Here is a 26,344-nt window from a genome sequence, read left to right as displayed (position 1 = left end):
AAAACATGAGCCAATTAAAAAAAAAAAAAGGTGGGGGGGGAAGCAAGTAATTGCATGGTGGAATGCACGTATGGTGAAAACCACAAAGGTGATGAGCAAATGACTGACGATTGGTGATCCTGACGTAAATTGTCTAAATACAGGCCCATCCCAAAGACCCACCTTGGTCCTTGGCTAATCGAGGATGGGTCAGAATCACAAGCCAATTTGATTCAATGGACAAATGTTTGCCAAGAGCTTCTGCTGTGTCCAGGACTGTGAGCATCACACAGAAGCAACCCCACTTCAGGAAGCTTATCGTTCACTTGGACAGAACACGTCTTCGTTTACAGAAACTGCTGAAGAATGAAGCGAAACAGGGGCGCCTGGGTGGCTCAGTTGCCTAAGTTTCCGACTTCGGCTCAGGTCATGATCTCGCGGTCTGGGAGTTCGAGCCCCGCGTCGGGCTCTGTGCTGACAGCTTGGAGCCTGGAGCCTGCTTTGCATTCTGTGTCTCCCTCTCTCTCTGCGCCTTGCCTGCTTGCACGTAGTCTCCCTCTCTCTCCCTCTCTCTCTCTCTTTCTCTCTCTCCCTCAAAAGTAAATTAAAAAACGTTAAAAAGAAGAAGAATGAAGTGAAACAGTGTGTAGAGGAGGGAAGCAGACACGGAGAAGTGAGGGGCACAAGAAAAGGGAACCGGGACCGGCTGGGGCTCGGAGGTATGGAGATCCACTTCGGAGCAGAAGAGCCCTCAACAGTTCCTTCCACAGCAACCTCATCATCTGGGTCCCAAGAAGTCACGTCGGGATGCTGGTGCCCTCCTTGTGGCAGAGAAGGCCACCAGAGGACTGTGCTTCTGAAAGCGTGAGAAAAGCATAGACGGCAGCGAGCCATCTCTCGGGCTGCCCTGAGCCTGCACGGCGAGGCTCCTGGCGGGCGGCGCGAAGGACCTCTGTCCGGTCAGGCCTGACTGACGTTCATTCTCCAGCCAGCTTCCACCGATTCTCTGCGGTCCTCATGTGGGGCTCCCGGCTCTCAAGCTCCTCATGCTGCTGGGTCTGCGGTGGCTGGGGAGATGTGTCTTCCTTCCAGGTCAGAAGCTGACCTAGGAATCCGGAGACCGGGGCAGCACTGAGTGGGAACAGAGGCAGGCATTCACAACTGCTGCGTTTTCCTCTGACTCCGGAGAGCCGACACCTTTGGGCGCCTTTTGGTGCCCTGGGATGGCACGTGGAGATGAGGCCTCGGGGAGGTAATGAGGGGTTACGTGAGGTCAAGGGGGGTGGGACCCTCATGACGGGACGGATGCCCTTATAAGAAGAGACACCAGAGAGCTCGTTCTCTCATTCTCTCTCCACCATGTGAGGACACAGCGAGAAGATGGCCATCGGCAAGCCAAGAACTGTGCTCTCGCTGGAGCCCAACCACACTGGCACCCTGAGCTCAGACCGCCAGTCTCCAGAGCTGTGAGAAACACATGTCTGTCGTTTAAGCCCCTCAGTCTGTGGTATCTGCTCATAGCAGCCCAGACTTCGTAAGACGGCCACACCCCTCGCTCTGGCCACCAGCCCTGAACTACTCCTCTCTTGCCAGTCTCCGGACATCACTCACTAGGTTCCAGCCACACCAACGTCTTTTAAGTTCACTGAACTAGCCAAACTGAATGCCAACCTCAGGGCCTTTGTACTTACCTGCTTCTGCCTGGAAGCAGCCTCTCCCGACCTTCACGTGGCGGTTTTTCATGCCATTTAAGTTTTCTGTGCCATTCAAGATGCGATCCCTGTTCAGGCAGGTTATCCCGAGCCACCCTCACTGACAGAGGCCCTCAGAAACTGTATCTTCTCATTATTTTCTTTGCTGCATGAGGCCAGCGAACTTGCCCATCTTATTCACCCGCGAAGCCCAGACAGCACCTGGCACGTCCAAGGTGCTCATCAGGTATCTATTGAATAAATGACAGACACAAGAGCCTGGCCTCCACTGGCTTGGACAGAGAGCCAAGCTGTTGGCGGTAAAGGGGAATGGGGTGACCCTGGCGGAGGGCACCACCATTAGCTTAGCCTGTGTTCAAGAAGTTTCCCGGTCAGCGAGCCAGTTTAAGCAAGCCCTCCTAAGGAAACACGGCCAGTGAAGAAGTCAGCAAATGGAGCCCAAGGCTGGCCAAAAGACGGTCACACTCTAAAATATGCATGACCAGATTTTGCGCACCGTGCAAGTTTTATCTTTGACCGTACTTATGGAAACATTATTCAAGAACATCGTGAACACACAAAAATAAATCTTTAAAAATACCATTTGAATGACATACACATACGAATGAAAGATTTTTCTCCTTCCACTATAGCAGTCCATTAAGGCATTTTTAACAAGCAAATGTGATAAGTTACTGCACACAGTAACCTGCAAATAAAAACGTACCCAATTACGACCCACACAGCTGCCCCCAGAGGAAACCCACCCCAATCTCACCATCCAGATGGAGCCCCTTGAACCAAGGGAGGAGAGGGAAGCTCGCCAACTCCGTTTCCTGCCTTCTGAGGATCTGAGGGTGCCCAGAGCAACTGAACGTCACAGTTTCTACAACAACCCTATGAGGTACATAGTATTAACCACGGGCTTATGTTGAACAGACCGAAGCTCAGAGAGGCTAAGTCACCTGGCCTCGGTCACACAGCTAATCGCTTTCAGGCTGAGATTTGAACCTCATGGCATCTTGGTCCAAAGCCCTCCTCACCCACCCAGATAGTATCTCCCACCTGCACATTGCACAGGTTAATTCTCCTTGCTCTACTTCATTTCCGCCATCAGCCAACATCAAGGGCCCCACACCTTCCTCTTTTCTGTCTCTCCTCAACACCAAACACATGCCAGGCCTACAGTGAACATCACACAGGTGACGATGGCGTACTCATGCTGTGCTCACGGATGTACCCCGCTCTGGCCAGCCTCTCTTTTCCTCTGCCTTCCCCTGGGGGGCTGTTTTCTCCCTTTTTTCTCAATTACCAGCCCTCCTCCTGTTGTTCTATGTGCCTAATTTATCTTGTTACCCATTTCTTTTGTTTGTAACCTTGCCCAAAAAACAAGAAGATTCTGAAAATATTCTTTGGCTTCCTTTTAGATTATAATCTTACCTTTGTTCCTTTCCATTTATTTCCTCTGAGGTCCCTCTTTTAGTTTTCTTTTACTTGTCTCTCTTCCTAGTTCTGACTTTTTCAAGGTTTTAAGATCTTAGAGAATATGTATATATATATATACATATATATATGTATATATATATATACACATATATATATATACATACATATATGTATATATATATATGTGTATATATATATATATACATATATATATATGTATCATATACACATACAAGGGTACTGAATTCCTTTGACCATCAAGCTAGCTAAACTCACTTTGATAAGCATCAAAATGAAAGCGTTATGCAATATGATCCATAACCCTGACTGTTCATTGGTAGGGATGGAGAAGTGGGTTGTGACTTCCAGAACAATAATAAAATACAAAGATCTGGGAATTTGAATACTCGTGTCCAAATCTGGACTTGGACCCTTCCAGCTGTGTGTGCCTTGGACAAGGATCTCTGAGCTTGAGGTTTTCACCAGTAAAATGAGAATAATAATTCTACCCTTCCCAAGGTTATAGAGAGGCTTTAGAGGAGTAATACGTCGGAAAGCACTTTCAACCTACAAATAATTCCAGCACAAAGCAGTATGGGATCAGGGCCTTGGGTGAGCGATGAAACACCACAAGAGTGGGAAGGATGCCTGCTAACCCTTCAGTTCACCCCTCTCCACCAATCTGGGCCTCCCCTCCCTAAGTACTAGTTCTTCTCATGAACTAGGAGGCATTTTGTCATCCGATAACCACATACACACGCACGCACACACGCAGGCGCACACACACACACACACACACACCAGACACACTAAATCTGCTGTGAGTCAGGGACTGTAGTGGGTGCTAAGGACTGAACACTGAACACGGCATGCTGCATCCCCTCCTTCAAGGAACTTATAATTCATTTTGGGTGGGAGCAGCAGTAAGACACAGCAGACAATTTAAGTAAACAAGGTAATAACTGAGCAAAGGCCTTGGTTTATGGGAACAGCCTGCATTAAGGCCCTAAAGCAAGGAAGAGGTTGGCCTATTTGCAGTGTAGAAAGAAAGTGCTGGAAGGGAATGAGCGAGGATGAGAGCGGTTCCCCTGAGGTCTTCGAAACCAGCAGGGCCAGATTTTACAGGGCCGCCCCGTCCACGGTCAGGAGTGTGAAACTGATTCTACGGAGGCCTTCAGAGTTAAGCAACTGAGTGGTACGATTTGGTTTGGGGTTTATTTTTGTTGGTTGGTTTGGTTTTTCTTCAATCTGGCTACAGTGCAGAGAATTTGGAGACAGTGCTGGTGAGCAGAAGGAGAAGCAGAAGACCAGCTGGTCAATCCCACACTATACAAGACGGAGACGACCCGGATGGTAGCAATGGAGGGAGGTGAACAGAATCATGTGCATTTTGCAATCGGAAATAAATCCGTGATAAATTCCATGTGGAAACATGAAGGGAGGAGAAAATGACTCATTTTCATATCAAAGATGAATCGGGGCGGGGGGGGGGGGCGGGGGTTGCTGGAGCAACCAGAAATGTGGTGATACCACCGGTTGAGATGGAGGGGACGATGTGGGGAGGGACGCAGGGCAGGTGCAGAAGAGAACGGGGAAAGAGAGGCCTAGACTGCCATCACTTTCCCCACTCACTCCTCACGCGCGCAAGCTGGTTATCTTGCCAGCTGGTCCCCCACAAGCTTCCCAAAATCACCTGTTCCTCTTCCGCCTCTAATCTGCCACCCGATTTCTCAATGTGTTCCTTCCTCCGAGGTCTTCACCTCCAATCCATCTGCTGGGCCCACACTAGCCCCACACCCCCAGGACTTCTTGAAATACGGGGTAACGTGCTTGCCTCTATTGTTTAAAACTTTTGCATTGGGTTTTTTCTTACTTGCTGATGGAGCGGACACACCAGGCCCTCAGGGTCCAACACTGGTCACTGCGCACCTATGAGTTCTCTCCTCCTCACACACCATCCTACCCAGCCACAGCAAACCATCCAGCTTACAACCCGTCTGTTCATGCTCTCCTGTTCCCTGCCCACCCCCCCAATGCACACTCCGAGAGAGAGCCACGTGAAGACATCACCAGGAAGCAGGCCATCGCCGGGAGCCCAACCACCCTGACACCTTATCTCAGGCTCCAGAACTACGAGAAATAAATGTCGGTTTGCAAGCCACCCAGCTGATGGTTCTGCTACAGCAGCCCCAGAGGACCAAGACAGTCAGGCTCTAAAGTTTTCAAACAAAGTGAAAACCGTGAGGGGTCAAAATTAATCTTAAAGGTCCTGCATACCATAATATCATACACTAAAATACAGTATCCGTGTGATGTGTCCCGTGCAGTTAATTCTTATCCCCATGGAACTTTGAGAAGCACAAAGTTCCGCTAAAGGGGGGAATACACTGAGAGGTTATACGACAGTGTCTCTCATTCATTCAAACCGCTTGCTTTCAAACAATCAGCAATCCCTAGTGGTGAGCATGTGTAGGAAGGTGGAATGAGGGAAACAGAAGTGGATGGATACTGCTCCCCGGACTCCTGCTTGCCTAAGGGGGTGTACTTGATTTTTTGTTTTAATATTTTGCCTCGGTGAAAAAAATGGTCAGCGTCATTTGCCAGCAGGGGCGAATGGGGGCCTTTTTATTTTCATGAGTAATTTATAGACGTAATAATAAAGAAATAGTGTTTAGAACTTCATTACAAAATATAACGGTTTAAATATAGCAAACTTCCGTTCTCTTTCTCCTGACTTCGAAGGTATATAAACCCAAACCGCACAACGTCGTCTACATGAACTAACTGTTCCTCAGCCGTCGTGCAGCAACCTGGCACAAATCTATCTTATCAATACGGATTCCAAGTAAATCTCCCAGAAGTTCCAGCTTACCATTATTTCTGGTACTTCTGGCACCGGCACTTGATAAAATCAGTTACTTTTGAAACCTCTGATGGCTCATCAGTTTCTTAAAGAGCAGATGAGCATCTTCTGTTCCCCCCACTTGCAAAGGGTTTTTATTTTTAAATGTATAAACACCAGCAAGAACTAGACCAATAACTTCCCCCCCCCCATTTCTGTATCATCTATTTCCTTTTGATTGCCCTTGTAAACACATCTGACTTCATCATTTGTCCCCTGCGAACTGTATCAGGGACGTTCTGGTAACCAAACACCACAAGAGGTAAAAGAATATTGGCCCCCATTCGTTCAGCAAAACAGGATGGTCCAGGTTCTTGTTGCAAAATATCGGGTGATGAAATCATTCCTGAGGAATGACTAACTGGAGGAGAATATCATAGTTTCTCTTTGTCCTCAGAAAGATATTGTTTATTCATTGATTCAGAAGTCTGACAAAAATTCATCCAGATTATTACCTTGTAAGGCTCAGAGTCTGAGATCTTGCTTAGACAAGCAATTTTACTGTTATCATTAAAGTCAACAGCACTGCTGTCTCATCTGCTGTGTCCAACTACGATAAACATTTTCCTTTGTCAATTTTCTTCTCTTTACCATTTTGTGCAGGAAATGAAAACTTCTGAAATCTCAACTGGATGCAATGAAAGGGACAAAGACGGTGTCCTCCGTCTCCTTCTATACCTTCTTGAAAGATGGTGTAATACTCTAAGAAACGTAAAAAAAAAAAAAAAAAAAAAAAAAAAAAAAAAAAAGGACCAAACAAACAATCAAAAAATAGAAAGGCAACGCAGTAGTGATGGTTTATATCACTACTGCTTCATCCTGCTAGGTGGTGATTCCATCATTCTTCCACTTGCTTATTATTTTAGTGTTTTTAGCATCAAACAATTAGCAATAATTGATGGGTAATGATGAGATAATTCCTAGGATAATAAAATGGAAAATGTTTCAAGATATAAGAAAAAGAAGATCATGGGGAGCCTGGGTGGCTCAGTCGGTTGAGCATCCGACTTCGGCTCAGGTCATGGTCTCACAGTTCGTGAGTTTGAGCCCCACATTGGGCTCCGTGCTGACAGCTCAGCACAGAACCTGGAGCCTACTTTGGGAACAAAAGTCACGAAACATCAACCTTTACAGACCGTTAGAACTGCTAAGGAAAAAAAAAAAAAAAAAACAACTCAGAAACCAAAACTGGGTCCAATGGACCCTGACTGTATACTGACCATTAAAAACACATTTATAGATTTGGTTGCTTCATGAAGACTTTCCCAATCTGGCCCACTGGAAAACTGCCCCGCCAAAAGACTCTTTCTTCACCTACTTGAAATCCATCAGTTCTCAGACCAAAGTTGAAACTCAGCCAAGAAAGTTCCACAGTGCTTCAACACCATAGATGCTCACCCCTGGGTTCCTCCGCACTTCCCATGGAGACCACTCAGCCTCCCGCCCAGGACATTTTCCCCTGGACTTCATGTTGGCACGCAATGAGGAAACAAAAATCATGACCCAAGGAAAACAGAGAGGACTTCTGGAAGACTATTCAGGCTTCAAAGCACCAAGAAAACTCCGACCACAATCAGACACCCGATGTTTACTGCTTTATATTCTTTCCAGTAAATGAATTTATGGTGAGGGAGACAATGTTCCTATTCTTGTGGGGTTTTTAAAAATTCTTTTTTATCTTTTGTGTTTCCAATCAGTTCATGAATACACTAGACTGTTAATCTAGGACCAGAGGAAATGTCCAATTCACAAAAGTAGTATGTTCCAAAACTTTGGGAGTTGGTTGTTTTGGGAACTCAGGATATATTTTCCTTCAATAAATAACATTATAAATGATGGTGAGGTTTCCTAACCAGCCCCACAAAAGTCTTAATTCATAACGTTGTTGAAGCTCTGTGCTTTTCCAGTAAAAATTAGTAGAGAGCAATTTTGTCGGAATAGTAGTAAACAAACCCAAATATTGAAGACGTATTCTCTTTATCCCGAATTCTATTTAACATAACAACCACTTCAAGGAAAGAAGACAAGAGGAAAGATGGAGACTTTCTATGGAGAGGCTTCTGCTTGCAAGAATTTTGGAAGCTGATAGCAGCGGTCTGTTATTTTGTCGGCCCACATTTTCCTTCATATAGGCATGACTCAAAGAAGCCAGGAAGAGGGTAGATTGGGTAGCAAGATAGCAAAGGATGCAGAAGGAAAAGCAAAAAGTTTGAAAGAGATTTCCTTGATGAGGCTCAAGCAGTTTTTATGAGGAGATTGCCAAAATAGGTATTAGTTGATCTGTCAAGGAAATTGAGAAGAGGGCAGGGGACCCAATATTAGTGCCCCAGGCCCTGGAGTCAGGAAGAGTCCACTATGTGGTCAGACGGTTCCCTCTCCGACCAGAAGGTGGTGCCATCAGCCCAGACAGGCAGCCCCAAGGGGGCGGGGTGTGCAGTAGGAGGAGCTCTCCACGTGGAAGCCACGTTTTCCACTCAGGCTCTGGAACTCGCAGAAAGCCTGGACCAGACAGCGTGTACCAACCTACACATCACTGCCTCATCACCGAACAAGTGTTCCCACCCTCCACGGCCCCGCCTGCTTGCCCCTGAAAGAACACCTCTGTCCTGCAGGCCTCAAAACCCACATCGAGATTCCAACTAATTACTTCCCATTCCTCTCTCCCACCTCCCCCTTCACCACGTCAGCACCGGACCCCTCTGTTTCCTAATTCCAAAGGGGAAGCTAGTCGAAGAGCAGGCTGGAGTCTCATCCTTAAATGCCATCACAATGACAGAACAAGAGCTTCCACATGGTGAGCACAGATTTGTCCCAAGGCCTTAACAACAGGGTCCCAGATGCCCTCGCCAGTTTTGTCTCCTACTTCAACTCTGAACTGAGAACCCCTATTCCTGATGCAAATCCCACAGTGGCTCCTCCATTCACTGACTCCCGCTGGTCCTCCCTCCTGTGATGCCCTCTCTTTTTTCCTTACCTCTACTTGTCAGTATCCTCTCCCGCCTTTCAAAGTCTAACCAAATATCCTCCCCCCCCCCCCCAAAAAAAAACCTACTAACTGTTTAACTGAATTTAACTGGTGAATCAGAGAGGAAAACATGGATCCTGGGCATCAACCACAGGAGGCCTGGGATGTCACCGGGCAGGCTGCCTCACTGCCCCCACTGCTGGTTGGGTCTTAAACTGAGGAGGGCCCAGACAGCCAGACTCTCCGCCGAAGCTTGGGACAACACCAGCCAGTCTGTCCTTGCTCCTCCCAAGTCCCAGTTCCCACGTAGGGTGGACTCAGGTCTAGAGAGACACCAAAGCCACAATCTCAGTGTGTGGTGCCGTGTCTGTTCTCAATTCATGTTAGCTTTATAATAATAAAATCATTACTGTCCCCTCCCCACCCCCACTCTCATCAGCCACAATCTGCCAAACTAGGCCAGAGTTCTAGAGCTAAAAAAAATGAAGGCGGGGGTGGTCACAACAAGGTCACCAGGCTGGTCTCCCCTCCCAGCTTTCACCCCAGGCCACAGGGGTAGTTGTTCCAGCAAACTGCCTACTGGTTCTGCAGAATTTTCTCAGCTCCGATGAGACTGAATGGGATGGGCATTCTCCTCTGGATGTTTGGCCCTAGCCAAGTGGCCTGGAGATGAAACGTTAAAGAATGAGTACCTGTCCTTGCAACACCTGAAAATCTAACTACTACTTTTCACTTAGTTCTAAAGAGGCAGTTGGCTCAGGTGGGAGACAGGCATGTCCCCTGTGAAAGTGGAGCAAATAACCTCAAGATGATTACTTAAATTATGCAGGTCCCCTGAGGGCAGCCCCAGGGCCCCGGGGCACAAGGCACTGCCTAGCCAAAGGCAGTGGGGAGGCAGGAGCCTGGAGACCTGCCATCTGCCTCCCTACTGTTCCAGGTGCCCTGGGAGCCTTCTATCAAGTAGACTCACAGTGTCTGCATCCAGCAAAGGTGGGCTTGCTCCTGCCCCCTGGACCTCTTCTGTTTCTGTTGCTCAAAGCACCAAGAGACCAGACGCCTTTTTAAATGCCAACACTGCTCATGTTCTCACCTACAAAAGAGGCTTCATGGAAGGAAAGCCTACCCAGGAAATTCAGGGGCTTCTGGAGTTCCTGAAGAGGCCGGAATGACACTGTTATGTTCTGTCTTTTAAGAATCTCCAGGAGAATGTTTTTCATAAATTAATAAAGGAAGCTAAGTTAACTATGCAAACAAAAGAAGTGGTGGGAAATGCGAACCACCCATTTTAATGCACTTGGACCCCACCTCCTTCCACAAAAGATCTGAGGCTGCACAAAGTAATTGCTATTGGAATCATGGGCATAAGTGCTCGGTTTCTTGTCACGGCTGCAGACTCAAACCTTCAAAGTGACCATTTATTGGGGCTCTGAAAGTCGGGCGGGGATGGTGGACTGCCCACTCCGAAGGCGCCCTCCCCACCCCCTCCTCTCAGACTCCAGACTCAGGGCCGCTCGACGCGCCGGACAGCTGCGGCCAGCGACTGCCACCCAGGCCTCCCGCCTCCGCATTCCCTACGCCCGAGTGCAGGCGGGACCCTGGAAGGAAGCTCGGGAGGCCCTACGGCGGCCGCGAGACGACCTGGCCCCCGCGTCTCCGCACCCCCTCCCCCAACCGTGTCACATGGCGGCCCCAACGAGGCGCGCAGTGCGTCCCGCCGCGGAGACCCTGGGCCGCGTCGCCGCGGGCGGTGGGTGATGAAACCTCCCCGGCGCATTACCGCAGAGGGCGCGGGCGGGCAGCGGGGTGGGGGTGAGGGGTGGGAGCTGGTACCCGAGCTCACCTGTTCTCCGGGAGGCGGGTGGGGGCGGCGGGGGAGGGGCGAGGGCGGGCCAACCCGGGTGAGTGCGTGCGGCGGGGCGCACGGCCGCTGCGCTCGGGTCCCCGCCCTCCCCCAGCCGCGCGAGCCCCCGGAGCTGCGCCGTCGGACTGACGGTGCCCAGAGCAGTTCCTGTCCCCGGCCCCGGCGCCGGGGAGACGTGAGCGTGCACACGTACACACACAGCGGGGGAAGAGGCGCTCCGAGCGGCGCCCAACTTTCTCCCAGCTTCCGCGGGCCGGGGGAGAAAGCAGCCGGGGCGATGCAGCCCCGGCCGCGCTTGCGGAGGAAGCTCCAACAAGAAAGAAGAGATGGAGAGAATTTCCCCGGGTTTGGTTTTGGGGGTTTGTTTTTGTTTTTGTTTTAACCATTTACATCGATGGTTGGAGAGTAAAAGGAACCCGGACCAGGGCGGCGAGTAGCGCTTTGGGAAAATGGAAGAGTGTGTTTGGAGACGCGTAAAGTTGCCTTTCAAGCTCCGACCTCCAGGGCAAGCGATGCTCCGCGGAGGGCTGACTCAGGGCTGCCTGGGCCTCACAGCCACCCGCCTGGAAATGATGCAAGTCCAGTCACCTGGATCCCTGCAGCCCGGCCCGGAATCCGTCTGGATTGGGGGAGGGGCGAGGAACTGGCACCCTAGGTGTTGCACGGCCCACCAAATCGGAGCAAAAGGAAGGGGGGAAGATGGGCCAGCTGCTCAGGCCAAGTCCTGTATCTAGTGCTTCTGCTCCTATCTGAGTTTGAGAGTTATGGTGGTGTTTTTGTTTTTGTTTTTGTTTTTCTTAATGCAAAGCGTCACAAAGACAGGAATTCCCATATGTGCTCAGTTTGCCCCCAGCGTCACTGTGCCCAGGAGACTCCCAATCTGTCAAGGCTCGGGGTTGGGAAGCTCACTCAATTCCAAACGACAGAAAGGAAACTTTCCCAGCACTCTGCGGGTGTGATGCGAGCCAGGGAACGCTGTCCCAGCGCAGATCGTCGCCTCCCGCCCTTCTTTAGCTACAATCGGAGCTGGGATTCACTTTTTTTTTTTTAAAGTGCCTTCGGCCATAGCTCTGGAGCATCAGCACACGCGCACGCATCTTCGGCCGCGCTCACACTCGTACACGCACGCAAACGCGTGGCCGCCGCCAGGTCGGCAACTTTGTCGGGCGCTCCCAGCGGCGCTCCGCTTCCTCCTGTAGTAGTTGGGCGCAGGCCCCGCCTCCCAGCCGTGTTGTCAAACGGGCCGGGGTCTCGGATTGGTCCAGCCGCTGGGACAACACCTGCTCGACTCCTTCATTCAAGTGACACCAGAGCTTCCAGGGATATTTGAGGCACCATCCCTGCCATTGCCGGGCACTCGCGGCGCCGCTAACGGCCTGGTCACATGCTCTCCAGAGAGCTACGGGAGGGCGCTGGGTAACCTCTATCCGAGCCGCGGCCGCGAGGAGGAGGGAAAAGGCGAGCAAGGAGGAAGAGTGGGAGGAGGAGGGGAAGCGGCCAAGGAGGAGGAAGAGGCGGAGGGGAGCACAAAGAATCCAGGTCTCCGGGAGGGAGGTTTATACCAAGAACCATGTGTGCCGAGCGGCTGGGCCAATTTGTGACCCTGGCTTTGGTATTGGCCACCTTCGACCCGGCGCGGGGGACCGACGCCACCAACCCGCCGGAGGGTCCCCAAGACAGGGGCTCCCAGCAGAAAGGCCGCCTGTCCCTGCAGAACACAGGTAAGTGCGAGCGCCCCCGAGGCGGAGAGCTGCGGGGAGACAACACCGCGCACCCACGCAGCGCACCCCGGGCGCTTTGCTGGTTAGTGAGCGCCCACCTAGGGCAGCGCAAACTCTTGGGGTGGCGCGGGACATGCAAAGGAAAGCGCGAGGCGAGGCGAGACTCTGTCCGCGCCAGGCTCCGCGCGCCGGGAATCCGCACGTGCTGGCAGGGTGATGAAATGGCTGGGTCAGGACTTGTTGCTGTCCTCCCCGGGGTCGAGGGTAAAAGAGGCAGCATCTGACCAGGCCACTGCCGGCCCCGGAGTCTCCGTTCCGGCGAGAGCTCCCTGTTCCATCCGGGCCGCCCCTCGGGAGGCACCGAGGGTCCCCGGAGCCGGCCTGCGCCCCGCACCCGGGGAACTCTTCCGAGCCGGCTGGCCGCGACGGGACCACTCCCCACCCCACCCCCCCCAAAAAGATGCCCGACACCCGAGAACTTTGTAGGCCAGACCGATTACATTGCGAACTTCCCCCTTGGGGGCAATGCTTTCCGGGGAGGGGTGAGGGGAGGTGGCTCAAAGCGTACCTCTGAGGTGCTGCCGCCTTCTCCCGCTCCAGGGCAGGTCAGCAGGCGAAGAAATGGTGACACGGCCCGAACTGTGCGCCGCCGCTGCTCAACCGGCTCTCAGCTCACCCGCATGCTGCCGAGCAGAGCCAGGCGTGCAGGGCACGGGGCTGGCCCTTTTCCCAGCTCCTGAGAGAGAAAGAAAATCTGCCTGCAGCTCCTTCGCTCGGCGCACCGCCCCCCCCCCCCCACCTTTATGTGGGGGCCTGAAACCCAGCTACAGCGTGCGTGCGCTCACCGCACGAGCAAGAATGCACGAGTGCCCATTAGGGACGCCCGCAGCGAGTGAATCGCAGCCCCGCGCGCTCCTGCCCGGCGCGCCGGGGCCGCGCGTGGGATCATCCGGGAGTCTCCCACCTCCACGCGCGAGCGCCCGCACCCCCGCCGGCGCGGGGTTCACCCTAGGACCCGCGCCCACCCTTCCCCCTCTCCGGTGCTTTCCCTGAGAACTGAACGTGATTCTCGGTAGTTGGTGACCTCAACAAATACACGCCCCTCATTCTCTCGGTAGATTTAATCTGAATGCGGATTATCTACTCCGACCCCGCCCTTCTTCCAAAATATACTTTTCTGATGTAATTTTGTGGTTGGCTTAAATCAGTGAATTGGGTAGGGGGGAGGGACGGAAGAGAGGCTTTTACGTGCGGCAGCCTGACAGTTAACTCCCTCAGTCTCTCCTTTCGGAGAGATGAATTAGGGCCACGTTCTGCGAAGGAGGGCGGCAAACTCCCCGGTCGCGGGAATTCTAGGCGATTAAGTGATATCTCACACCGGATCTCTATTTAAAAGGAGCCTCTAACTGCGACGTTTGCGTTTCTGCAGGCTAGCCCCCATCTGACTCGATTCCTGAGCCTTCTCGCAACCGCAGCTTCCCTAGCCTGGTATTTTTAATGCTGATGGTTTGGAGGCGCTGCCTTAATAGGAATTTTGTTTTGATTTTTAGGTGTTGAATCATAAAGCTGAATTGAAACTGCTCTTTGGACGCTGGCATTTGGGGGTCAGGAAGGAAATGGCTGTGATTTAACAGCAGCAGCTTCAAGTTCCAAGTAGAGAAGGGTATTTCATTGATGAAGTACAGAAGGAAGAGAGCAAGCTAATCATTTAAAATCTTATTTTTGTGTGTGGGTTTAGGAAGCTGAAATATCTTCTGCTTTCAAACTAAGTATTTCCACAAATACTTTAAGAAGATGGAAAGGATGAAAAGTGGAGTGCTCAGACCTAACTTCTGATTGTGATTTTTGTAACGTAGGTTTGGCTAATTTTTTACAGATACAGTATTTACAAGTAGTGACATTTCCATAAGTAGATTAAATGATGAAATTTTCTTGCCCTGGCTTTTTAGATCCCAAAATAGTCATTTCTAACTTTATCTTCTTAAATTTTCTTTTAGTCATTACTAACTTTTCTTTCAGCCGACCTCTCTGCATTCCCCAGCACGGCTGAGAATTTTGTATACATTTGTATGTAATTCTCATTTTAGCGGAAATCCAGCACTGTTTGGTCAACGCTGGCGATGTGGGGTGTGGTGTGTTTGAATGTTTCGAGAACAACTCTTGTGAGATTCGAGGCTTACATGGGATTTGCATGACTTTTCTGCACAACGCTGGAAAATTTGATGCCCAGGTAAAAACCACATAGAGCACAAAATGTTTTAGGTTGGCATCACATGATTGAAATGTTCATTGGAAGGACTTGTGAACAGATTTCCGTGGCTGATCCTCGTGGTGTGTTTTAACGTTTGCAAGAGACATTCTTGGTGCACAGCAGGATGCCAGTCTCTCCCCAGTCCACTCATGGGACTCTTCTCTCCTGAACTGTCAGTGGGGGTGGCGAAACCCTTCTCCACTCTTAAGCTGTGTCTACACAGGCAGAGCGGGATGGAGAGCAAGTTGAACAATCATCTAAGTATTCTTAACAGAGAGCACAAAAGTCACAACAAATAATAAACATCTTGTAAGGGGACACACTATGTCTGGCCTCCCAGAACTCGGTCTGCAAGGCCCATCACATTAGAAACAGTAGGTTCGGGGAGGGAAGGGCAGCGACTCCAATTATACATTCCAAGACTTGTTCTCACCTTCTCAGAAAGAATAAACGGGACACGAACTTTGTAGAAACTCATCATCTCCAATGGGTGTGTGAGCAGGCAACATGGATAATTTGGGGCCTCCAGAATAACAGACTTATTCTTCCTAAGTAGCAGACCCTCCTCTCCTAACCTGAAAACCCTGAATGAGCTCTAGTCTACAGAGTCCTCTAATAAGGCCTAATGCAATCCAGCTACCCCAGAATCCCCAGGGTAGAAAACAAAGCCTAATTGCTGCTCAGGGTAGGGCAAGAACCCAACAAGCCATCTTATGGTCCCAGTGCTGACAATCCGGATACATTTCAGGTGGCAGATGGCCTTGGGCTCACCTTCTTCACGTTCTCCCCAACCCGTATATGCAGTCTGAAGCTCCCCCCCACCCCCGTTGCTCTCTCTCATCAACTTCCTCTCCCACTGCATTGGAGAGTGGGAGACAATGTTTGGATGAAGCCAACAGTTTAGGTGTGATTTATGAATGTCACCAGTCATCATCTACTGACATCCTGTAGAGAGCCTGACAAAGCAATGCCTGGGAACCAGAAAGGGATGCGACGGGCCTGGCAACCTACCCTACAGAGGATGTGGGGTGGCAGGAGGGGAAACAGAAGCCAGGGAAGGAAAGAGTAGAACGTTTGAACTCCTCGAGGCTCCCTAATAAAGGATCCCTTCTGGATTAACTGGAATTAGGAAACGTAATAGGAAATCCGGAGGAAAGATGTGTACCGAAGGGCAATCCCACAGGATGTTGGGGAAGAATACCCAAACAGATTGCCGCAGCCCTCAGACAAATTAATCTTCCTTTTTCTCTCAACCAACAGGAGTTATGTTCTCAAGTGCGGAGCATCCCTTTCAAGCTGGTTCTCAGCATGTAACTACTTCATAGACCGGCACACCCTACCCTCCATCCTATTTGGCTCCCACTGGAAAGTCAGAGCAAAAGGGGCCTCAGGGAGGTAGCTCTTCAGTGATGAGCCACTGTCTGTAGCCATTTCAGTTGCTTCTAAAGGAAGAACTGAAATAAACGTGCTGGCTGGCTTCCCGCTTCCAACCTAACCCCGTTTACTTTCTCAACTCAGTTACTTTCAGGCCTGGCTAAAAACAGAGGGGTGACCTCTCCAACGACAGCTTGTTTCTATAGTGATGGGGGAATGGGGATCCCTAGGTAGGCATCCCAGAATGCCTCCCTGCCCTGAGAGGTTGATAAGGGACCGAACGCCCCAGCTTGCCTCCACACCCCCAACAGCTGTCTCCTTTCTAGGATAAGAACAATCTAATGGGGTTGCCAGGAAAGAGAACTGTGGGCCAGATGTATGCCTGGCTGCCTTAGCCACTCAGAGGCAGGGAGTGTGGGGGAGGGGCTGTCAGTTGGGCAGTTCAGACTCCAGATGCTGCCAGGCAATGTGCCAGGCGGGCCTTTTAGAGGCAATAATCCTAACAGTTTAAAGGAGTCGAATCATTTTCAAAAAGGAAAAGAATGCTCCTCCTTAAAGGATAGGAGGAGACAAGGGTATGGGTTGGGGGTGGTGGGAGGCGCTGAGACAGGAAAAGGAGGCACAGATAGCACCCAATCTTGATGTCATTCATGGAACAGGAGGAAACGGCAGTGATGTGAGAGTGGGATGAGCAGACACCTTCTACTTGGGGAAAACTCTTGCTGGGAGCTCTGGATTTGCATCTGGCCAAACTCCCCTTGTGTTCCAGAAAGGTTACCACCAAGCCGCCAACACTGAGCTGCCTTGAGGACAGATGGCCACGGCAGCCCCGGGACAAGGGAAACTAGGCGAGCAGCTGGGGAGGAAGGAGGCAGATTTGTTAAGTCTCCCGGTGACATCCTTCTTGGCCAAATGCCGGAGGTATCGTGTCACTCGAGACATACCTCCCGATGCAGCATCAGCCCGTCACCTGCGCGACGTCAGCTTGAGGCAGGGCCTTAAGGTTCAGTTGTCACAAAGACCCCGTGTAAGCCCAAGAAGGGCGGACGTCGAAGCTTATAACGAGGACTTGTCTTTTCTGCCCCACTCTGTCTTCTCTGTCCTCTCTGTTCCCAGGGCAAGTCATTTATCAAAGAGGCCTTGAAGTGCAAGGCCCATGCTCTGCGGCACAGATTCGGCTGCATAAGCCGGAAGTGCCCAGCCATTAAGGAAATGGTGTTCCAGTTACAACGGGAGTGCTACCTCAAACACGATCTGTGCTCTGCCGCCCAGGAGAACACCCGAGTCATGGTGGAGATGATTCACTTCAAGGACTTGCTGCTGCACGAGTGAGTGCCGCCCCCACGGGGGCCATGGGGAGAAGGGGCCCCGCTCCACTGGCTGGTGTTAGAGGCGTTCCAAGGGGCTTGTTGCTGGAGGCCGAACTCCCGTCAGACGGGAAAGGTTGCGCTGTACCTCAGAAAGCTGCACTGACTCCCCTGGGAGTCCCTTTCCTGCTGGCCTTCAGGAAAAGCGAAAGAACTTTCCACCATTGGCTTCACAAGCATAAGCAACAGCAACAGAAAATATTTTACTAAGCATGAAATGTGTAGGATTCAGAAATACGGCTTCGCCTTCCCCTCAGCCCAGATCCCAACAGTTGTGAATACTCCAAGCGGCCATGAAAGTGCCCCTGAGCACTCGTGACAGTTGTTGGCCGTCTACTGAGTGCCAGGCATTGTGCTCAGGTGTTCACACGCCCCTCCCTCTTCCTGGATCCTCACAGAAGCTCTGCGAGCTAGGCTTCATTCTCCTCTCCATTTTATAGATGAGAAAACGGACTCACTGAGGCGAAGGTCACACAATGAGAGGCAAAGACAGGCAGTCCCGCTCCACAATCTTACATGCCAAAAGCTGACAGCAATAGCTTTTTTTTTTTTTTCCCCTGCCTCCGTAGCCCTCTTTCCTTCAAAGGTCCATTTCACCTCCCCTAACACATGAATGCCCTCCCAGAGGAAACTTTCACAAGACCAATGTCAAAAACTTACCAGCTAAGCACCTTTAGGCCAGAGTGGGTAAATATGAGCTCACCTATTTAAAGACTTGCAATGCCATAATAAACCCAGGACATCTTAGTCCTTAAAAAAAAAAAAAAAAAAAAAATATATATATATATATATATATATATATATATATATACATACATATATCCCATCTATGGGATCCTAAACTTTGCAAAGTGATAAAGCACGTGGTACACAGTTGCTCCTGACATGAAGCATGGGCGGTGGCTTACGATGGCTCCTGCCTCAGCAACTTAGGGCACCGCTGGTCTCTATCTGTACAATTTTATGAAATCTTGCTCCTTCGTTGGTGCCATGGCCTTCCCCAAGCCATGTCACTAAGCAGACTGCTCCCCACCCGACCCACACCACTTGGGTCACAGAGGCCAACCATCACCTGTCACTTTCCATCAGGTTACGAGGCTGTAGGTATCTTGCAACACCCCTGCTGCGAATTATAAGATTCGCCGTGAATCTCTGCAGGCAGCTCTTGCCAGGAGCAAAATGATGCTGCCTTTTCCTTAGTCACACTAACATCCACTAAAATATCTATCATTCTTCCAAATACCTGTAAGGAAACAAAGCAACAACAGCTTCTACAACAATAACAATAATGCTAATAGCTATCATTTTGTGAGTGGGCCAGGCCCCTGGCCAGGGACTTTACCTGGACTGTCTCATGCACCTTTCCCAACAGGGCTGGAAGATAGAGATTACTATCCCCATTTAATAGAGGAGGAAAGGGAAACTAAGAGATTAAAGATCCTGCTCTGAGGTTTGATCCCTACTTGCCAGCTTGGGAACTGCCAATATATATGACTAAAGCTGATTATCAGGAATAGACATCAAACCTCCTTGCTCCTGACCTTCTCTGTCCCCATTAGACCTGCTAAAGGCTCACTGGCCCCCAGATGTAGCAGAGGTTTCTCCCTTTTCCCAAATACACCCCATTTCACAAAGAGAGCACTGTGAAATTCCCTTCTTTCGAGTTGCCTCTGGAAGAGGCAAATGTCCCATGGCTGAGAGAGTCCTGAAGCTCCTTTGTCCTCAGTCCACTGTCATCCACTATAGATAGTTTGGCCTCAAGAATGGATGATGCGCACTAGTTTATAAGTCAATAATATATTCCTGGAGTGCAAGGAGACTTTGCCTTTTTCAAGATTGGAGAAAAATCTTCTTTGGGAAAACTGAAGGTTTCAGAGGGGGTTTTTGTTTGTTTTTTGGTGTTTTGTTTTGTTTTGTTTTGTTTTTTGTTCCCCCCTAGAATTTAAGAAGGAGGAAAGCCCTGTGGCTTTTCTGGTGCCTCCTCCATGGAAATATAGCCTATGGGGGCACGAGATTTTTACTTCCGAAGGACTCCTTCGTCATTTAGAATGAACACATAGCCCCCCACCCCAGCCCACTCTGGGAGTGCAGGTGGCTCACCCTGTAAGTGAGTCCGGGCCTCTTTTGAGAACACTCACTGTGCCTGCACACAAGTCCTCTTCCCTCTTGCTAAGCCAGGACCTCCAAAAGGGGGTCTCACCTAACCCCAACTCCCCACAGACCCCCCACCCACTACCTGCCCTTCTGAAGCCATGACTATGCACTGCATCAACTTGAACTTCAGGCTGAATTGACCGAGTTGTGCTTTAACTATCTTAACCGATTTGGGCACAAAGGATCCTGTCAGTCCCCAATTATCAAGAAGACCATTTAAGAACGTGTGGCATTGGTCACAGATAACAAAATGAGAACTGAATTTGCTTTTCATTTTAGTGAAGAGGAAATCACAGTCACTCCAGAATCCACATCACCCCCATTCCTCAACCCAACCCCCAACCACCCCAAAACACTCATGTTTGGTTGAAGCGGCTCCCTTCAAGCTCTCTGCTTCCCTCTGTTCCTCTCACCCCTTCCCGCCCCGCTTTCTCCATATCAACTGCCTTGGCTACCACACGCCCTGTCACTGGGTGCTGGCAGCCTCCGGGCACATCCCCCTCCAAGTATTTTTTAAAATCCTTTAGCCTTGCTGACACCCAGTTCAGAAAGCTGGGCTTTGTCATTAGACACGGGCTGAGTTTGCAGCCTGAGAAGGCACCATGCCAGCTCGAAACACGGCTTAGATTAACACACACCCCTCCCCATGGCTCACAGCTTTCTCCTCGGGAGAGGGTGCCAAGGGCAGGAGAGAGTGTGGGCTAGTCCAGCCTTCTCGGATCCGCCTTGGGGTTCTGAGAGCTCATCTGGCAGGCAGACTGCCCTGGCAAAGGAGGCCAGGAGGCAGCCTATACATCCCCAAGAGAGCCCTCCCCTTACCCTGGGGCAAGAAACTCGGAGAGCGCCAGGCTAGTCCCAAAAAAGAGAGAGTCTCAGCCCCTACAATTTGCTCATCCAGCCCCAGAGGGTGGCAGGTGCAATCAGGTGCTAAAATCCTGATGCTGTGGTAGCAGATACATTCCATGACCTTGAGCTCCCTCAGGCAATCAGTTGCTAGTTGTCAAAAGATGGAAGGAAACAAACATGCATTGAACATTTCTTCTGTGTTGCCCCCTCCCCTCCTCTGTTAGCCCGAGGAGTGTTATCGCTGTCCTTGTCACTGTTAGGGGCCTGCCTTAGAGAGTTTAAGCACCCTGTCCATCAGCCATGCACAGACTCTCTGACTCCAAAGGCATCAAGTAGGCCTTAAAAGGCAGCTTGATCTCTATCAGCCAGAACATTCCTCTTCTCTGCTCTCAGCCCAGCTCTAGGCCTTCCCAGCCCAGAAGCTTCCAAAAACTACTTTCTCCTCTCCCCCCGTCGCACCCCCACCAGCCATCTCCATTTTTACATCTATGACATGAGGACAGTTCAATCAACTACAACTTGAGGACTAATTCATAAAAATGGCAGTAAACTACTTCACAAGTCCTAAAACACAATCTGCTCTTCGTGCCTAGCAGCAACTGTCAGCTTGCAAAGAAAAGATGATGTGAGCTAAAATGCAGCCACCCAGGTGGCCCAGGCTCACAGAGGGAAAAAAGTCTCGCCCCTTCTTATAAATGATCTCCCGTTCCAGAGTGATTTTCCTGCCCCGGGTGATGGCCCAGAGCTGCACAATGCTCATGGTCAGATATACCCAGAAATACTGCTAGCCAAGGACTGCTTGAGAATGCTAGTTAGCCACATGAAACACTCCATACCCACCTCGGGGATTCTAAAAGGCCAGTGAGATGTAAGAAAGGGTCAGTGAGCGGGCCATGAGAGCCCATTGCTGGGACCGCCTCTTACCAGATAAGCCCATAAAAGCAGACACACCGTGTCCGCCTTCGGCACACAACTCCCACCCCATGTTGGCACGATGCGGCCGTTCTTCCTCCAGCACTTTTCCTAAAGAACAACCCAGGGCAGCTGGATGGCCTGAGCAATGCTCTCCCCTCCAGACCGAGTGTGTTTATCTCACAGACGGCTGGCGTTCATTCCAACACACAGGCACCTTGCAGCCAGCCCTCACCTCGAGTTCCAGGCAAGCCGAGGTGGGAAGAGTAGAGATGCTTGGATAGCCACTCCCCTTCCTCAGCCTTTACTACCAGGAAAGGGAAGATCCCAGGGTGGCCGTCTGCCTCCCACCCTTCTCCACCGATCTCACACTCTTCCAGGTACAGATGGAATTGCACCCAGTACCTTCCAAAAACACCCTTCTTCATCATGAGCCTAAACCAGGGGCAAACACAGACATGGGAGATTGGCTTCTTGGGAGTCTCACTTAAGGCTTAAGGCTTACCCAGGAGAGTGGCACCAAGTGCAAAGCCAGCCGGCCCCACCTGACACCATGCTGCAAGAGGGCGATGGGGAGCTCCCCAGCCCCAATTTTGATGGCTTCTCCTCCCCTGCCAAAAAAGAGTCCTCGGTTTGGTATTTCAGACCCTTCACCATTTGCCTAAGTATTATTCCACTGGCCCCCAAGACACTTCACTGCTCCTCCTGCTAAAAAGCAGACCCTAAGCATGACCTGTGCTCCTTTTCAACATTCACACAGCCGCCCTACCTGGCATTCTCACCCACCTTCCCCAGAGGCTCTTCCTTTTATTGTATGCACCTGTAAATTGCCACTGGCCCTTTTCCTGATGGTAGGCCCTGTCACCAGCCTCTCTCTCTCCAATGCCTGGCGTGGAGCCTGGTACGTAATGGCCACCTAGTAAATGGTAGTTGGAGGCCAGCACTCCAGAGGATATGTATAAAAGCTGGAGGCAATTCCAGAGAGCATTTTCACCAAATGAAACCCAAGCCAGGCATTGGCTGTATCTCTCTTGCCTGTGTCACCGCTGCCCTCTGTGGCCCATTCGGGACTGGTTCCATTCTCGGTCTCTCTCTCTCTCTCTCTCTCCTGCTTTCAATCTCTAGACCCTACGTGGACCTGGTGAACCTACTGCTGACCTGTGGGGAGGAGGTGAAGGAGGCCATCACCCACAGCGTTCAGGCTCAATGTGAGCAGAACTGGGGAAGCCTGTGCTCCATCTTGAGTTTCTGCACCTCAGCCATCCAGAGGCCTCCCACGGTGCCCCCTGAGCGCCAGCTCCAGGTGGACAGAGCCAAGCTCTCTAGGGCCCACCACGGAGACACAGGTCACCACCTCTCGGAAGCCAGTAGTCGGGAGACAGGCCGAGGTGTCAAGGGTGAGCGAGGTAGCAAAAGCCACCCAAACGCTCATCCCCGGGGCAGAGCAGCCGGCCACGGGGGCCAGGGAACTTCTGGAAGCAGCGAGTGGGAGGAGGAACAGTCTGAATACTCCGATATCCGGAGGTGAAACGAAAGGCTTGGCCGGGAAATCTTTCCTCCATGCCGTCCATTTTCTTCTCTATGGACATTCCAGAACATTTGCCATTAAAGAGGGGGGATGTCACACGCAGGATTTGGTGGGGATTGCGGACTTGATGAAGGCGTGTGCTAGCGGAACGAACAGGTGAGGCGGAGACGGCCTGGGCAGCGGCGAGGTCTCGGCTGTGCCCGGTGGGTTCCACACTTGCACATCCTGAAGTGAGCGTGCCTCGCAGCCTCCTTGCAACTTTGTCTTCTTTCCAACCGTGGAGCCACTGGGCGGCGGCCTGCGGTTTGCTCTGCTGTGGGGGAGGTGGGCCAGGGAAGGGCAGGGGTCGGCAGGCCCACCAGCTAGACCTCGCACTTGGTGCTGGGCCCCAGCCCGCATCTTCCGGTGCTGTCTTGGCAGAGGGCAGCTGGATTCGGATGCAGGGGTGAATGTAAAAATCGAGCTGGGAGTCAGAAGGGTGGAGAGGAGACAGGGCCGTGTGGGTGCTTGGTGCCGAACGGAAATTCCGTTTCTTGCATGGGACCTTGAGGTTTAGAGCTGCTTGGGACGGGGAGGGCAAGGGTTCTACGTGTTAAGTTCTGAGCCATTGTTCTGTCTGGGGGACCATGTCCGAGGGAGTGGCCCCTGTGTGTTTGTATATTAACCACTGCTTCAAGTCTCTATTTCACTTTTTTATTTATCCAGTTACATCTACATACCTGTCGTCTAAATAAATGGCTTTCAAACAAAGCAACTGGGTCATTAAAACCAACTCAAAGGAAAAAGAAATACAGCCCATCTTTGGGGGCTGCGTTTTTTTTTTCTTTTGAGTGATATTTTAAAAGGAATCAAAGAACGGTGTACCTGTACATCTAACTGCCTGGCGTGGGCTTCTAGCCACTTAGGGCAAACCACACACCCGGAGGAAAATGCACACACGAGGAGTACATTTGACAGATTTTCTTTACCATTTTGTTACCTCTCCTTGACCCTCAGCCAAGATCGATAAAGCCCTGTACCCGATGCCATGAGGCCAAGTTGGAAACGTGGCTTCTGGGTTTAGAGCATGGAAAGGGGGAGAAGAGAACCAGATGACTGTGATTTCCAGCGAGAAATGCTGAGCTTTTTTACATAAATGGAGGAGACCGCCAGGAAGCACTGAGAGACAGGATTTTCCAGATCCGGACTGGAAATTTAGCAACGAAGAAAAGAGTCCGAGTGGACAAAAGAAAGACAGAGCGGAGGGACAGAAGTAAAATTCCAAGGCAAAGAGGGAGAGGATTATAATAAAGGGTCAGCGCTGGGGTTCTTGTGATTGTTCAAAATGTTCCATAGATAGGCCCTTTCTTTCCCACTGGGTTATCACATTAAAGCTTATCCTTTCTTGCAGCCAGTACTCAAATAGAAGGCCAGTATTACAAAGAATAGACGGGTGTTCTGGGCCAGCTCCTTCTAGAGCAACGGTCAGCAAACTCTTTCTGTAAAAGTCCAGATAGTAAATACACTATTTTCAGTTTGGTGGGTCATGTGGTTTCTGTCCCAAAGACTCAACTCTGCCATTATAGCATGAAAGCAGGCATACAGAGACAACACATAACAAAGGGGTTTGGCTCCACTCCGGTAAAATTATATTTAACAGGTGCCCAACTGGATTTGGCTCTTGGGCCTGAGTGTTCTGACCCCCGTTCTAGTGAGTTGGCAAAAAAGGAAGCATCCTCCATTTATATCAGCTTATAGCTCTCCCTCAAAGCAACCTGAGGCCAGAGATAGAGAAGCTAAATTTATCTACTCTAACATAACTTGTTCCAGGGAATGCCCTGACCCCAACCCAGCTAGTATTTATATACCCCAAATCCAATCTCCTTGGTTCCAGCCTCCGGCTGGAAGGTCATCTCCCCGAATCTTTCATGTGCACGTTGGAAAGAAACCATTTGGGTGTGGGGGGGGGGGGGGTGGGGGAAGGTGACAAAATGGTGGGAGAAGCACCTAGAAAGAGCTAGAGCTGTAGGAAGCAGAAAAGATGGTGCACTGAAGCCAGCTCTGCCTGCGGGGGGAGGAGGAGCGACGTGTCAGGCTCTGCCATGGGAACCGAGCGTAAACCATGGCTGTCTCATGCCATGGGCCACTGCAGCACGTTGACTGTTTCACTTACATCACTCAAAGGCTGAAACAATAACATTCTCCCGCGTTGCTGGGTCAGCTGTTCGTTTGTTCGTCGGCTCCTGGGCTGGATGTGTGAAAGGCATCGCTTTTATATTTTCCTCAGTGTAAATGTTTTATGTGTTCGCCTACTGATGTCCTGTTTGTTGCTTCCATTGTAAATATTTGTCATTTGTATTTATTATCTCCGTGTTTTCCCCCCAGGCATCAAATTGCTTATTATGTCCATTTAAACCCCTTCACTGATCTCGGTTGTATATTTTTCATGCCACTGGTTTGTTTCTTCTCAGAAGTCAGGTAGATCTCCTTTCGTTCTGGTTCGTAATGTTTCGAGGCATACGGTAGTATTTATTGCTGAGGTTCTTTTGCTCGAAACTGAGTAAAGTCCAAATTCCTGTAAGGGTTGACAGAGGCATTTGTACAATCTAAAATGTAAGCAAAGAAGTCATTAAAAATAGACACTCAGCTTGGGCTTCATACTTCATACAAATTTACTCATGAGCCTTCCTTTAAGGAAGGATGTGGATTTCCAAATAAAGATACGGTGTTTATTTTGAGCTTTGCATCTTAACAAGATGATCTGAACACCTCTCCTTTGTATCAATAAATAGCCCTGTTATTCTCAAAGGAGAGGACCACCCTAGTACCGCGAAATGCTGACACCTGACACCAAATAAATAGAAAACACCAGCCCAGAGCTGTAGTCATACTTAGACACACACACAAAGAGAGAAACTTAAACGTGAACCAAGCAAAAGGATTTTCTAGAACAACATGGAAAAACAATGCTACCAGGCCCCATTTCCTACGGAAGAACAACCTCATCTGATCTCAGAATTGGCACCACGTGAGCTTGCTAAGTCATAACGTCTATCTCTGTTACGGATTTAGGCAGCAGGACCTGTACACTGTCACATGGCATTATTTTTCTCCAATCATAAATAAAGATTTGAAATAAATGGCTTTCCCTTGAGTAAGTGTTCCTGTCTGAGAGCGCTTTGGACATCCAGTATGTGGGGGGAAGGCTGTGAGCAAGTGAGCCTTTGAGTCCGTTTAAAATGCTGGGTGTTCCGTTTACGGGGCAGGGAGGGGTGGGGGTGGGGACCAGGTGAAGATGACCGGCCCGGGCTTCTCCTCCATTAGAGGCACTCTGTCCAAACCGCTGCCTGAGTCGCCAAGACAAAGAG

The 26,344-nt window shown here is 50.5% G+C and overlaps 1 protein-coding gene and 1 long non-coding RNA gene across 2 annotated transcripts in view; one reads left to right on the top strand and one right to left on the bottom strand.

Annotated features, from left to right (window-relative positions):
- LOC147584200 (uncharacterized) overlaps positions 1–14,006 on the bottom strand; it is a 315,495-nt gene extending 301,489 nt beyond the window's left edge. Inside the window, exon 1 of the long non-coding RNA XR_015255254.1 lies at positions 13,134–14,006. This is a non-coding gene — a long non-coding RNA (uncharacterized LOC147584200). The remainder of the gene's footprint in view (positions 1–13,133) is intronic.
- On the top strand, positions 10,992–26,116 carry STC2 (stanniocalcin 2). The gene is made up of 4 exons (XM_025924809.2): positions 10,992–12,565; positions 14,653–14,795; positions 17,307–17,518; positions 22,595–26,116. Exons 1-4 carry the CDS (start codon positions 12,415–12,417, stop codon positions 22,995–22,997), a joined length of 909 nt encoding a protein of 302 aa, XP_025780594.1. The 5' UTR covers positions 10,992–12,414; the 3' UTR covers positions 22,998–26,116.
- The last annotated feature ends 228 nt before the right edge of the window (positions 26,117–26,344 follow it).

This window comes from Puma concolor, chromosome A1 (genome assembly GCF_028749965.1).
Source record: "Puma concolor isolate L17-30 chromosome A1, mPumCon1.1.hap2, whole genome shotgun sequence".
Lineage (NCBI taxonomy): Eukaryota > Metazoa > Chordata > Mammalia > Carnivora > Felidae > Puma > Puma concolor.
The sequence above is the reverse complement of the archived record's forward strand: the minus strand, read 5'-3'. Positions and strand labels throughout refer to the sequence as shown.

Coding starts and splice junctions, on each gene's coding strand:
- STC2 (XM_025924809.2), top strand. CDS start 12,415: ATGTGTGCCGAGCGGCTGGGCCAATTTGTGACCCTGGCTTTGGTATTG. Junction 14,796..17,306: donor CTGGAAAATTTGATGCCCAG/GTAAAAACCACA, acceptor CTCTGTTCCCAG/GGCAAGTCATTTATCAAAGA. Junction 17,519..22,594: donor AAGGACTTGCTGCTGCACGA/GTGAGTGCCGCC, acceptor TTCAATCTCTAG/ACCCTACGTGGACCTGGTGA.